Below are 15,380 nucleotides of genomic sequence, written 5' to 3' on the forward strand. Positions count from 1 at the left end.
AATGTTTTTATTTGAAATGTTTCTTCCATTCAGCATTTCACGACTGCATCTCTTGCAATTGAGATGAGATTAAAGGACCTTTTTTAAATTCAGTTTATTTTGCTACAACTGACACTTGAGCCCCTTTCGGTACTTCACCTTCAAGTGAAACTCCAACTCCTACAACTGCTTTAACTTTAATTGACCCCTCAGCTCCTTTGAGTGGTTCAGCTCAAAGTGGATCCGCCAGACAACATTTCACAAGCACATTTTTTTGAAGTTTAGACATTTTAACATGTTTACAAGATCAGTTTTCAGTGTAAGTGAGCCAAAGTTAAATTTACTCTTACCGTGTCACTTTAACTGTAAGTTTTCTTGTAGTAAATGAGATATTCTATATGACCAGTGAACCATGGGAAGAGCAGTTATAGTTCAGTAAAGCATAAACACTCGAAGGGATAACGCACGCTCTCCCTTGTTCTTTAAAATATACACAAAGTGAACGCACTCTCCAAAACTGAAACACTCAGTACGCTATACATTATTTTGACGCTTTACTTTTATCCCGATGTGTGTTTTCCAGAGTGCCGCTCAAAGTGGAGCAGGCGAACAACGCTCGGGACGCCCTGGCAAAGGCCGTGTACAGCCGCCTATTCGACCACGTGGTGACCAGGGTCAACCAGTGCTTCCCCTTCGACTCCTCCGCCAACTTCATCGGCGTACTGGACATCGCCGGCTTTGGTTAGTACCGCTCAAAACTCTTTTCATCGCAGAAACAATAACATTTAAAAAGTAAAAGTTAGAGAGGTCGATCCTAGGTATCCTGGGACGGATCAGGTATCAGGTAACACGAAGCAGATCAAATTCTGACGATTTCTTTACTGAACTCTACTGTGTTTTCACATCAGTGTTGCAGTTCTCCTTAATCTCAGCTGGGTTCTGCAGATAAGCATGTGTGCATGTGAGAAAGGATTTGGTATCACTTTTAATTGCTAATATTTTAAGCTTATCAACTTTATAGTTTTGAACTAGGACCTTCAGTAATTGGATCAAGTAGCTCATGAAGAATAAGGTGTGTCAGATTTAATAGCTGTATTATTTCAGATGGAAATTTAAGTTTCGGATCAGACTCTGTATTGGCAGATACCCAATATTAAAGGACTGGGATCGGGGCCAAAAAACTTAGTCAGAAAACAACTGGTTAAAAGCCTCTTGTGTAAAGTTACTTGAAAAACATTTTACTGTTGGATCTTTTCAACAACGAACAAGTTGCAACAAAACATCTTCAGGGTAAGAATTTGAATGTTTTCAAGGTTTCAGAAAGTATTCAGCTCAAATATGTTTTTCAGTAATAAAAGAAAAAGTTTCATATATACAAATACTCTTTTAAAGTTCATGATGTTCAGATGTTCAGTGTTGTACAGAAATATTTTAGTATCAAAACATTTTTGTTTGATTTGTGACAGCTGCGTTTAAGGGTCTTTCCTATGTTATGTCCTAAGGAGTTCTGGTAAAAGACATTTGACTCCTCAGGAGACGGAGAAGAAAGTTTCAAAATAAAATCAAAAGGAAGTCCCTGTGGTACAAACGAACCAAAATGTTAGAGTATTGTAAAGACACTGAAAACTGAAAGTTGAGAGATCAAAGGGGCGTCTATACTTTCCTAAAGTAGTTTCACCTGTCAGATTTCTTTTGACTGTGACGCAGCATCTTTAACTGATCTGTAATCTGCTCCTCTGTCTGTTGTGCAGAGTACTTTGAACACAACAGCTTCGAGCAGTTCTGCATCAACTACTGTAACGAGAAACTGCAGCAGTTCTTCAATGAGCGCATCCTGAAAGAGGTGAGAGCAGGTTTTATTCTAAAGAATCTAACATTTCTTTCCATTTAGGGGGGGAAAAAAGCCAAATCAACCACCTCAGATCCATCAGCCAGCACTTAACAAACATGGCAAATCAAAGCAAACACCTCGGGATGACTCAGGACTTTGATACGATACAGGCTTTTATTATTGTAAGCACTTATTTTCGAGTAGGTAGCAGTGTTTCACGAGTAGGTGTCACATTTTCAATTTGTAGATGTTGCATTTTTGAATTAAAGTATTGATTTTCCAAAGCCCAGACACCTCCAAACATCAAGCCAAAACTTTGGTCACTTTTAAAGTAGAGAGTTTCATTCCAAAACATAATACTTGCTTTTTTAAAGTATGCTTTCTGATGATTACACTTCATGTAAAATCAAAACCAACCTGGATGAAAACATCCTGTAATTGTGCTTCTCTTAAAAATACCTTTCAGATAACAAACAGCTGCAGAAACATGATGCAGAAAGTTTTATGTCGCTTTCAGTTTTTCATAACACCAGTGGTCTTTTGTCTTATTTTTGGATGAAACTCAACCTACAGATGTCTTCAGCACACAAACAGCCATTAGCAACAGTCGACGTGATAACTAATGCTGTCCACGTCTGCAGTGTTCCAAAACACCACATTTATGTTTTAGAAAATAATGATGCTCGATATATAATGTTTTGTAACTCAAGGTCCTCACATAACGAACTGATCGAGTGCTTAATCCTCAGCCAGCGCTGAGCAGTTGGCGACCTTGGAAAGCCACAGGCTCCATTATGGTTTTACTGTTTGGAGTGGTGTTTTTGACTAAATAAATTGTGAAAGCAATGCTGTTCAGCTGTCGACCCCGAGGTGTGAAATGTCACCGTGTTATTGTAGTTCTGATTGTAGAAACCAAAGTTTTAAATCAAGAAGACGATATAATCAGCCAGTCAGTCTGCAAAATCAAAGCCATATGTCTTTAAACTTTCTTATCAGATTTCTTAAAGATCAAACATCATTAAAATAACTCAGAAAAGGGCAATTTAAAGGATATTTTGGTTTGTGTTTGACTTTCATTTGGTTAACTTTCGTTGCTTTTTCCCCACAAATGTTCATTGTTTCATTTGACCTTAAAAACCCTCATTTACACACAGAGATGTTGGCACTGAAACATCTGTTAGCAACATCCAGAGTGAAAGCCGTAACCTTAAGATGCTCATTTTGCTTGCAAGTGTAATATCAGAAAACCTGGTCTAAGTTGCCATTTGTTAGAGAGCTAGAATGCCCTCCAGGCGGAATCCACAGATTCATCCCAGCCCTCATTAGACGAGAGCCGTACACAACGCCGGTATCTTTATGGATTCTCATTAGAAATATCTTGTTTGCATTCCAGGAGCAAGAGCTGTACCAGAGGGAGGGGCTCGGAGTCAACGAGGTTCACTATGTCGACAATCAGGACTGCATAGGTATGAAGACGCCATTCATCGTTCTGCACTCACAATTGTGAATTCAGATCAGCTTCAGTTGCTCCTCTTCCATGTTAGTGCTTTCGAGTTCAGTGTTTTTTTTACCCATGTGTAGAACATAATGTACATTACAACACCCACTAGAAGGCAAAAAAGAACACAAAAAGGCAGGTGTACTCAGCCCTAACTAAACAGAGTATTTTAGACATTTTAGGTAACACTGGTGTTGTCGACAGGTCAGATTATCCTTCAGATATCCAGATGGTGCTTAGAAATATTCAAAATAAATCAGTGAATTAATCAGCTTTCTGCAGTCTCTAAAGTAACTGTTAAGACATTATGTTTACACAGTTGACAAGGGATATTTGTCCTTGATTTTACTTGTTGGTCTTTATTTGTGACTTTTTAGTCTTGTGGGACTTCTTGGGACTTTTCATGGGTTTTCTTCCCCTTGACTCGGGTCTTCACTTGGAACATTTAGATCTTAACTTGTGACATGCCTTTAGTATTTTTCTTTCTTACCTGACTTGGGGCTTCCATGACTGTTTTGTAGATCCTAACTTCAGATGGGACTTGTGACTTTCCTGTCTTGACCTGGGACTTGTTGGTGTTGACTTGGGACTTAAAGGTCTTACCATGGCACTTGATTTTAAACTGACTTGACTTGGGGCTTTCCTGCCTTGATTTGAGATTTACCCGTCTTTATATGGATTCGCTGGTCTTAAGGTGAGACTTGTTGATCCTAACTTCAGATGGGACTTGTGACTTTCCTGTCTTCACTTGGGACTTGTTGGTGTTGACTTGGGACTTAAAGGTCTTACCATGGCACTTGATTTTAAACTGACTTGACTTGGGACTTTCCTGTCGTGACTTGAGAGTTACCCGTCTTTATGTCGGACTTGCTGATCTTGACCTGGGACTTGAGGGACTTTAAGCTCTTACCTTAGAACTTGATTTTAAAGGAGTCTGTCTTTATTTAGGACTTGACTTGGGGCTTTCATGCCCTTATGTGAGACTTGTAGATCCTTCAGATGGGACTTATGACTTTCCTGTCTTGACCTGGGACTTGTTGGTATTGACTTGGGACTTAAACTTCTTACGTTGGATCTTGATTTTAAACCGACTTGACTTGGGGCTTTCTTTTCTTGACTTGAGACTTACCCGTCTTTATATGGATTCGCTGGTTTTAAGGTGAGACTTGTTGATCCTGACTTCAGATGGGACTTGTGGCTTTCCTGTCTTGACCTGGGACTTGTTGGTGTTGACTTGGGACTTAAAGGTGTTACCATGGCACTTGATTTTAAACTGACTTGACTTGAGACTTACCGGTCTTTACCTTGGAGTTGCTGATCTTGATGTGGGACTTAACTTGTGACTTGTCTTATTAATTTTCTATCTTACCTTTGGATCTTGATTTTCAACTAGTCTGTATTAACTTAGGACTTGACTTGGGGCTTTCATGTCTTTTATGTAAGACTTGTTGATCCTAACTTTAGATGGGACTTGCAACGTTCCTGTCTTAACTTGTTAGTGTTGACTTGGGACTGATTTTCAACTGTCTTGACTTACGACTTACCCGTCTTTATATGGATTTGCTGGTCTTTACATTAGACTTTTAGATCCTACCTTTGGCCTTGACTTGGGATTTAAATCTGGACTTAAATGCCAAGACCTTAGACCTTGTATCCCCTCTGTTCCTGCTCTGCATTACAATCTGTTACACAGCTGTATCATCTAATCTCTAAGGCTCTTTCAGATAGACTGTCAAGTCTCTGCCGGAGGTTTGGTGGGTTTCTGCTGCTGCTGCTGGTTTTACTTTTTAGTCGTCCTGTTTGTCATTTTCCCATTCAGGGGTTGTGCACATATAACCTTCTAAAGCTATACAGGAGGAGGCAACATTGAAAGCTGTGTTTACGAGCCCCGAGCGGCAGCATGCTGCTCATTATTGGCCTTAATGTGCTGCTGGCTCAGAGCCTTCAGTTTTGTGAGAGCTGCCTCTCCACAGTTTGACCCTGGACCCTCTGTGCTGTTTCATGGACACAGAGTAAAGAGGCAAAGTGATGAAGCCTCAGAGCATGTGAACTCCTGTCCTGAATGAAATGTGCCTTCATTACTCCATAAACATGCAGGGAGATGGATGTGAGGTGATTAGAGGTGAATGAGGTTAATTAGGGTTTTTGCTGATGTCCAGCTCTGTGAAATAGCATCAATATTAGATGCTTAACTACAGCGGAGGCAGCTGGAGGGAGGCAGCGGTCGGGCCAACACAGACTGTTTACAATAAGCTCTGTTCATTGGCTCGAAACTGTAGATTACTAAAATGTATTTGTTTGTTTGGGTTCGTGTTGGGTGTTGCGAAGGAAGCGGCCACTGTGTCCACACAAGAACAGGGAGAACATCAAAATCAAACTTGATGTAGCAGAAAATTAGATCTGTACACACAGTAGATACATGGCTGCATGCAAAACTAAGTAGAAATTAAAAGAAACTAATGGAAAATCTCATAAAAACAAAGTCCTTTTATGTTCGTTTATTCATTCAGTCATGCAGTGAATTTGGGTTTATTAATTCGCTACTTATTCAGAAATTTGTTATCCTTATTTTTGGTCTCTACACCAACTCCTGAGGGAAAAATCTTGCTCTTTAGCTGCTAAATGCTCCACTATGTTCACCGCTTTTTACAACTTTTACTCTTGAAATCGACGCTATAAGAGTGAACAGGTAAAGTTGAGGGACGGACAGAGAAACGATGTCTTCCTGCAACCACTCGCCTCTCACAAGATTTCAGAGTGAAAATTGTCCTTGAGCAAGACTTCAGTTCCTTGTTAAAAAAAAAAAACAAAGGGTATCACCGGGAGTCCCTCGTAGGGGAACCTTTCCATGATGTTGTCCGACACCTGGTGTAACAGTGTGAGGCTGTCGCTGGCTACAAGAAGCACTTTCTGTGGACGCCATTTTGACGGGTACAGTTGCCTCAAAGAAACACATTGCAGACACTGCAGCCAGGTTGCGGCTGCCGGCTGAAAAATCTACTGCACAGATTGAAAAACCTTTTGAACGTACTACTCATTTACCCAACGTATGTTTGTTTTTTTTCCATTTATTTTGCCAATTTCTTTTTACCGGTGCATAAATTAAATAGTGAAAATGTGCTTTTTACTCAGTGACTCCCACCGGATTTGGAGAGACTATGGTCTATTTACTTTTAATGGACACATCTAATGTGTTTTTATACTTTCTGTGAATATAATCCAATTAATGTTATTCCCATCCTGTACGGACGCCTTATTTTGAAAACCGGACGTTGTCACATGTGGATCCTTTCAGTGGATTTACCATAAAGGCTTGAATACGTGTGCACTCCAAATTAAGATGCGGCTAGCCTAATCGCCTTCTCACAAACGAGTGACAGAAACACTCAAAGCGGGTCAGACCGCTTGTTGTCTTTTCTAAGAAGTCAGCCACAGATGGAGTGGATGTGCCAGGAGACGATTCAGCAGAACAGCGTCTGCAAACGGACATTTTTGCGTCTTTCTCAGACACTTTAAAATGCTTCCACACTGCCGACACGTCAACGTAATTATTCAGTAAAATTTAATCGGTGTTTTGACTTATTAAGCCGAACACCGAAAGTGTTTTTTTAACTATTTTCAGCCGATTAATTTTGGTGGCTGAACATTCGGTGCATCCCTAAGTTTTTCTTCAAAACCAATACCGATTATTGATATTTGAGGATTTGAAAATCCGATATATCGCCTGATATTCTTTCTTCTTTTCAGAGTTCAAGTTTATCCCCGACATTTATTATGTGTAGTTATGCGACCTCACCAAGATAACATGACATAATGCACTTTATTATTGTTATGGATAGTGCTTTGAACAAAAGTACAGCTGATTGCTGTGGTGGATTAGTGGCTTTCCAAACATTTGTGTTGCAATCATGGGAGTTGCAGAGCGCCCTCTGGTGGACAAACTATTTAAAAGCAACACTCATAACATTATTTAAGGATCCGTCTGTCCGTTCTTTTTAAAATGTAATTTATCGGATGTTCAACACAGATTTAGAAGCTCATATCAGCCGATAATATTGGCACGTTGATTTATCGGGAGGAGCCTCAGGTAATCCGACGCAGCCTCATTAACGAAGCAGAGGCAGTGTAGCTTTTCTTTTCTCACGCTTCTCATGCTTTCTTCACAGACCTGGTGGAGGCGAAGGTGATCGGCATCCTGGACATCCTGGACGAAGAGAACAGACTACCTCAACCCAGCGACCAGCACTTTACCGACACTGTTCACAACAAACACAAGGACCACTTCCGCCTCACTGTGAGTAAACCCTGAAACATTAATAATAATTAAATTACTCAATTTATCTAAACTACATCTAAAAAGAGCACCAGCTGTGTCTGTATGTACACAGTGTCCTGGTGCCACCCAGGGGTGTCACCATCATACAGTGAAGGTTATTACAGTGAAATCACTGCATTAGGTTTTTTGTGTGCGTTTTATGCATGAAGCCTCATTTATTCATGCTCAGTATCCTACATCACTTTTGGTAAAACAGAACATAACTTACACATGATGAGTGTGTATCTGCTCGCGCTATAAAGTGTATAAACCTGCTGATTCTCTCTTCTCGGCGTCGAGTTCCTCCACAGTTTGATTCTATTCTTTAGTTTTTTTGTGCACAGCACACACCAGGTCACCCAGCTGACGACGACAGTCTGCCTCCACGTTTCTTTACGTCTGAAGTCACGTTTGATCACGCAAAGTTTCTGTGAGATCTCAAGCCCCGGATTAAAGATTAAAATGTTAGCAGTTAATTCTGTCGTTATGTCTGCGGGATCCATTACATTTTTAAAATCGGTTAAGGATTTGAAAATCCTTTAGTGTGCAACAGGCTTTAACTCTCCCAAAATGTCGGACTTGTTGTTGGTCCCCTCCAAGTAGGGCTGCGACTAATGATTATTTTCACAATCGACAACTCTGTCGATTATTTTCTTGATTAATCGATTAGATGTTCGTTCTATAAAATGTCGATCAGAGTTTCCCAAAGTCCACGATGACGTCCTCAAAGCCTTGTTTTGGCCACATTGTTACGTCCCAAGGTCTAGGGGTGTCCTGGATGTAACATAAATGTGTGGCCTCCCACTCTTCCCATTCCCAAACAAGGCCAGCACACAACAAATACAATTTAGCAGTTTTTATTATACATCGGAGATGAGCAGTGCCCAAAACAACAACCAAAACACTAAGAAAACCTAAATCCTTCCTAAACCCAAAACCAAAAGGTAAAGAAAAGACAAAGCTCTAAAACTAGGCTTCTAAGTCCAAAAACAGGAGAAAACTCACTGCTAGTAGCTGACACAATATAGCTACGACAAAGGAAATTGCTTCATAGCAACAAAAATGGCAAAGCCAACAAAACCAGGTTGTCATAAGACAATCAGAAGGACTACGATACTTACAATCTAAGTTGAATATAGTCACAACCGTTCACTGTGTACAATAAACACAGACATAACACACAGTCCTCAGGCAGGTTGGGAATGGCAGAGAGGGGGGCAGAGTTCCTGTCAGTAGGGCTTAAGATGGCTGCTGTCATCCAGGTGCCCAATCAGGAGGCTCCAATCAGCTCAACCAGACCAATCCAGTGTGTCCACCTGTTCTCCAGTACCTGCATACACTCACACACACACTCTAATGGAGGAGAACAGCTGACAGTGCCAGGAGAGATAAACAAACAACAAAATATGACCCCAAGGTCATAACAACATCCCAAAGAGTTTCAGATTATTTTCAGAAGAGAGAAAAGAAGCCAGAAAATATTCACAGTTAAAAAGATGGAATCAGAAAATTTGGACGTTTTTTTCTTTTAATAAAATGACTAAAAATGATTAATCGAATATCAAAATAGTTGCAGATTAATTTAATAGTAGACAACCAATCGTTTAATCAACAACTCGTTGCAGCTCTAGTCCAAGAACTTAAACGAAGAGGACATCTACGAGACAGATGCTGTTATAAGTGTATCTGAAAAAGTGGTTGTTAGGAAAAGAAAGCACATTGGTGACTGTAGAGGAGCAAAGTTAAAGCAAGTTAGTGATGCAAACTAGTCCTTTATAAGCTAAAGAGGAGACGTTTCCTTTTGGATTTTAATGTGCAAATAAAATGCACCTCAGAAGGGAGGAGGTTTCTCATGTTCCCTATTTTTTTTTACATTATTTTAATGTCTAAACAGATAAATATCAAAAGCTGTAAAATGAAGACCCAACAGGTAAACATTGAACAATCATATCTATAATTATTCTAAACTAAAAGTTTCTGCATGGCTCGAAGGCAGAAGGAGAAATCTTTTCTTTGGTATTCATTATTTGGATGAAGCAACCAGTTCCCTGGAGCTCGTCTCATTTACCTGTAAATAACTCGCTTTAAAAAAAAAAAATTCATTGTTTTTGTTTAATATAATTTCACTGATTACGACTATTACTGTATTTTTATGTAAAAGTATCCATACATTTTGAAAGCTAAGCAGAACTTTATTTTTATTTTTTTTATCTATAAAGAAATGTCCCAAAAGGTGGTTTAAGTCTTCTAATCAGGGTGATCTCATATTCAGGCCACTGCAGTGAGTTTCAGTACAGAGTAATGTTTAGCCTCGGCGTGACGTCGGGTAGCCGACAGTTAAATTACTGAACACTGACTCTTAATCTTCATTTCCAGCCGAGAGTGATTGACAGGCCTGGGAATTAGCATGTTATTGTAAATTGGAAATATAAAAGAGCGTGTGTGTGTGTGTGTGTGTGTGTGTGTGCGCACATGTAATTAACTGTACGTGTGTGTGTGTGTGTGTCCTTCAGGTTCCCAGGAAGTCTAAGCTGGCCGTCCACAGGAACGTGAGGGATGATGAAGGATTTATTATCAGACACTTTGCAGGAGCCGTGTGCTACGAGACGGTGCGTTCAACAAATCACAGAAGCCGTCTTTAAAAATAATGTCACGTAAAGTTATTTATTTGTCTTCCTTTTGATCAGTGGACTGCAGAAAACAAATGAGGTTTATATTCTGATAGATAAGCTCAAAAAAAATCTCATTGAAACACTATTGTTGCACTGTTTCTTACAAAGAATGTAAAAGAGGAAATGGAGCTGAAACAAGCAGTGCAGCTTCCCTGGAGTCTGAAAACATGTATTTATGTTTGACAATGTCCCGTTCTCAGACCAAGTTCGTGGAGAAGAACAACGACGCCCTGCACATGTCTCTGGAGTGTCTGGTCAGTGAGTCCAAGGACCGCTTCGTCCGCGAACTCTTTGAAAACTCCAACAACAGCAAGGACATGAAGCAGAAGGCGGGAAAACTCGGCTTCATCAGCGTCGGCAACAAGTTTAAGGTGAGAAGGAACGAACCTGGGGGCTGAGTTTAAGGTGGAATTAATACAATAAGTTTATGGGTATTGGTTTTTAATCGACCTTTAATTGGAGTGACCTGTATCCTCCAGTTTACGCCATTCAAATGTTTTTTAGTTTTTCAATAGACTACGCATGGCACGTCACTCAGGGATGGGCATTTCAAGCAAAAACACTGGCCAAAAATGTTATCACGATAAAAACATTTCATATCATTCGATATCGATAATTATTAAGTTTAAAGTTTAAAGGCTGATTTTTGATCCTGAGTGAATTGTTTGATTAAACTTTTCTTTATGGTCATAATGTGACAAACACTCGATGCCAAACAGTAGATCTCTTAACAAATCTGAGGTAGAACCTTCAAAACTATTATGATAAAATCTTTTTCAACAAATATGATTTAATAAATCTCTTCAACAAAATAAATATGAAGTGCTAATTTATTTGTGATTCAAATGAATTAAACCAAATATTTGTATTGTATATTTATAACATTTATTATATTGTTATTGAGGAAAATCATATTGCAATAATTTATCATTATTGTTTTATTGCCCGGCCCTACAGAGAGCGAGCAAAAAGGGAAAATGGCTCATGATTTGTGGTTTGCTGCCGATATTATGGAGAGAGCTATGAGAAGGGAAAGAGTTTTTAGGGACCGCAGTAACCCGCTAGAAATATAAAACAATAGCTGCGTTTCGACCAAAGGAACTTGACCCCGGAACTAGGAACCTTCGGAGGAACTTCGGAGTTTTTCTGCGACTGCTCCTCTCTTTTCCACCGTTGTTTGCAAACCAATAAATCACAATCAACAGTCAGAGAGCCACAGGAGTCTCCGCCTGAGATCGTACGTCGGCCAATTAAAATGCTTTGCTCGGAAACAGCAGCTGTTGTTAAATTTGTAACAAACTTTATCGGTCGGTTTCGTTTACCCAAGGAAGCTATCCTGAGACTGACAGATGAATTGGCTGAAGCACTGAGCCCTGCCTCGCCCCGTTGTAGGATATTTCCTCTTAAATCTTGTACCATGTTCTTGGATCTTTTCTCTATATCTTTGACGCTGTTTACTGCCAAGTCGAGCATTTCTTTTTGTTCCTACACTCTCCGCTGACTTTTCCAAGTAAAACGTCTTTATAACTATTATACTGCTTCAACAAACACATTTTTTTTTGGTTGGATGCGCCTACTCAGTCTGCCATTTTTGTTTGTTTTGACAAGTGTCTTATTTTACCCAGAATTCATTGCAGTGCAGTCCTGCTTAAGATAGTCAGGGTCCTCAGAGCTTTGTGCAGCGGTCTGATTTAGATGTCTGAAGTCTGACCATCTACTACATCTAAGCCACAGTCAAAGTCTTTTTCTTTTTGAGAAACCCGCCCCTGGACACGACATTAGTCCCAGCATTTTTTAGATTTGTTATAATTGAATGACTATTTGAAAATTTGAAAATCGGGACCCATGCCTAATCAGTCACTGTGACATCCAGGGGGGATGCTGGTCTGAAAGCGTGGCAGTTATCCCCACTGGAATGATTTATTTTGCGTCTCTCCCCTCTCTATGATGACGGCCTTTTTGCCCGCCTTAGATGTGGTTGGACGCACAGAGTAGTTTGTTTCGTGCATACCCCTGCTGATGTGACACCTGCCAGCCCGGGCAAACGTTCTTCTTAATATATGAAACCACCAACATACATTTTAGATATTTTAGCATTTATTGAGACCCCGACGTCTTGGTTTGGAGAGAGAAGTTAGGAGTTTTGTGAGATATGTCTGACGCCAGCAACACTCTCTTGAACTCAACAAAAAACCTTTTAAACCTCTTGAATTAGATTTCAGTGCCAAACAGTCGTTGCTACACCAAACTGGAAGAATGTATTGAGATGCAAGTATTAGCTGGGCGTAGTGTTAATTTTGTTTTAGTCCTGTGTCAAATGTCCTTGTTAGTTTTTGTCATATTTAATCTCAGTATTCTATGTTTTTAAATCAAGTTTTAGCTGACTAAAAGTCTGGGTATTTTAGTCTAGTCTAGTTTTAGTCATTACCCATCATTTTAGTCTTTATTTAACTCATCTCATATAGAGATAAAATGTTTTGAAAAATTTGAATGTCAGCTTTGGTCTCATTTTTATTTTAAAGGAGACATTAACGTGCCTCAGTTCCCGGTGGTTAGCCTGGATATGCGGCTTCAACTTCGTAGTGTTTTTTCCAGAAATCTTTCAACCACATTGCCGTCCGATATAATTAGGCTATAAATTTTATTAGGCTAATTGGGACCAAATATTTAAGCGCCTCTTTGCCCTTAGCGCATCCTCCATAGTAACGTTATCCTCGTGCACCAGGCGTCGTCCCGGTCGGCCAGGAGGAAAGAAATACCTCTGAATGAACAAACTGTTCAAGTGAAAATTTCTCCTCATTATACTGACAAAAGGAGAGTTTTCATTTTATGGATTACATTTTAGTTTCGTCATTTTTTGTCAACAATATTGCACGTTAGGAATAGTCACAGTCAGTGTTTAAGTACATTGTCGCCGTCTCGTCATCGTCTCGTTTTAGTCGGGTCATAGACGAATATATTTCGTTTAGTTTTGTCTGACGAAAGCAACACTAGCTGGGCGCAGGCAATTTAAAAGTCCTTACTGCCACTGGCTCTTCTGCTCTGATGGAGACATGCTGTGTGTAATAACATTAGTTTCTTCACTTTATTAAAGGCTTTGATTAAAGATGTGATTCAGACTTCACCCCTTGAGCTCTGGCCTCATTGTTCTGGCTGTCGAGGCTCCGCTTTGAGCCTCAGGGTGGCTGATGTGCCGAGATCCTCTAACGAAAAGCTGCCGGCACCTCGAGTTTAGGATCAGTTTGTACAAAGAAAGTTACAGACCACAAATTCGATTAAAAAGTGACGGCCTGCTTGAGATACTTCTATATGCAAGAAAAACAAAACACAAGCAAACAAACAAGAGACCAAAATAGACTACAGGACACAAAGTACCTGCAGTACTCCTGCCAAAACTGTACCGATCACACCAACTTATCAAAGTATCACAGTTAGTGTGACAATGATTTATGCAGGCTAAGAACAAACAGGCCACCTTAAACTTCAGAATGAGGCTGTCTGCGTTAGGGTTTGGGTATCCTTTACCAGTACCCTTAAAGTGATACCGATGCCAACAGAGTACTTCATTCAATACCTTGCATAAAATGCCACCTGTTGAAGCCGTAGGAGTTGATTGGTAGAAGCAAGGAGATCTATTTTAATTTTTTCTTGTTTCAAATAACTGTTACATAAAAAGTATTGTGTCAGATCCTCCTCATCCTAATTAGTTCATGAGTGAAATAGTTTAGTCACCAAATAAGTTGTGGGAAACGAATTTAAGGTGTTTTTTGATACATGTGTTGAAAGTAAACAACGGAAATTTATTTTGTTAACTTTTGATATAATAAACTGAATTGAAAGATCTCCGCGAGTGTTTTTTCCTTCAGTGGTGAGTCGCAAACGAGTCTGTTTAAACACGTCACTAAACTCCACCAAAGACTGACAAACGGAGGAAAAGAGAGGCTGCACGTGGAAAAAACCCCAACTAGTTACGTCAGAGAAGTGCACTTTTCTCTGAGTGTATTTAAAGAACAAAGAGAGCAGCTTCTTTGTCAGCTGTAGTTACGGAGGGAGGTTTTATTTTTTTTACTCTCCTGCACTGTGACTCATCCAGCTCAGCATCTCACCTTGATGTGTGCTCGGATGTGTCACCTAACCAAAGGCAAGGTGAGCCAAACACCACAGCGCTCGGCTCCACTCACTCAAAAAAGCCCATAACCCGAGGGAATGACGGTGTCCGGTACATCTGCGGGCAGCGGGGGGACGTTTTATTGAATTCACAGGTGTCTTTCATCTACCGACACTATTTTCCTTTCATGCGTACGGAGACGTGATTTATATTCGTGCTACATTGCAGATTCTTACAGAAACCGTACGGCCGCCGTCATCAGTGACGTGTTAGAGCTCGCATCCAACTTAGGATTCTCCATTCATAAAACCACACTGCATTGTGAACAACTTTCCTAAGGTTATTATCTTTTATATGACTGTAGGAGGACTGCAGGAGAGCGAATGTAAGGAAGTGTGAGGGGAGCTGGCGTTTAGCGAATGAGTCCTGCCAGATTTCGAATCGAGGGCGTTTGCTGCTACATGGCGTGCATCCTAAGAGTAGGACACTTAGATTTTTTTTCCTGATACGCAAACAAAAGCATCAAACGCTAAAATATGGTCTGCACACGGATGACACTGGGAAACACTGATCAGTTTGCAGTCAGGGTGGATCTGGACTCGAGTAGATTGAGCTCTTATTACCTTTGAGCTCTGTTACCTATAGTGTTTTCCTAAAGCCCCACCGGTCTCTCTCCTCCTCTGCCCTAGGTCCCTCTCTCTCTATCAGAGCCATGATTAAGGTCAGGAACAGAGCTTTGGGCGGGGTGGGTTGGGGTGACAATGAGCGGTGATAAATCTGAGTTAGTCGAGGTGACGGGAGACACTGCCTTCTGGCTGGAACAAAGTGAGCCATGGAGGGAGTGCAGGTTTTCATTATAACCAGACAGCGTACCTTTGTCTCAATTTCAGGGATCAAAAACGTCATAACAAGGGTGTCTTATTCCAAAGGCTCATCCAGACACGGCTGACAAGTCGACCTTTAATTTAACTGATTGT

At 40.3% G+C, this 15,380-nt stretch overlaps 1 protein-coding gene across 1 annotated transcript in view; it reads left to right on the plus strand.

Annotated features, from left to right (window-relative positions):
- The window catches only part of myo6a (myosin VIa), a 164,701-nt gene that overhangs the window by 81,386 nt on the left and 67,935 nt on the right, over window positions 1–15,380 (plus strand). Inside the window, 6 exon segments of the mRNA XM_038726232.1 lie at window positions 563–720; window positions 1,731–1,822; window positions 3,204–3,276; window positions 7,475–7,602; window positions 10,137–10,232; window positions 10,496–10,666. Coding sequence (XP_038582160.1) covers window positions 563–720; window positions 1,731–1,822; window positions 3,204–3,276; window positions 7,475–7,602; window positions 10,137–10,232; window positions 10,496–10,666 — 718 coding nt within the window.

This window comes from Micropterus salmoides, unplaced genomic scaffold (genome assembly GCF_014851395.1).
Source record: "Micropterus salmoides isolate LMB-PRFRI ecotype aquatic unplaced genomic scaffold, ASM1485139v1 Ms_hic_scaffold_18, whole genome shotgun sequence".
Lineage (NCBI taxonomy): Eukaryota > Metazoa > Chordata > Actinopteri > Centrarchiformes > Centrarchidae > Micropterus > Micropterus salmoides.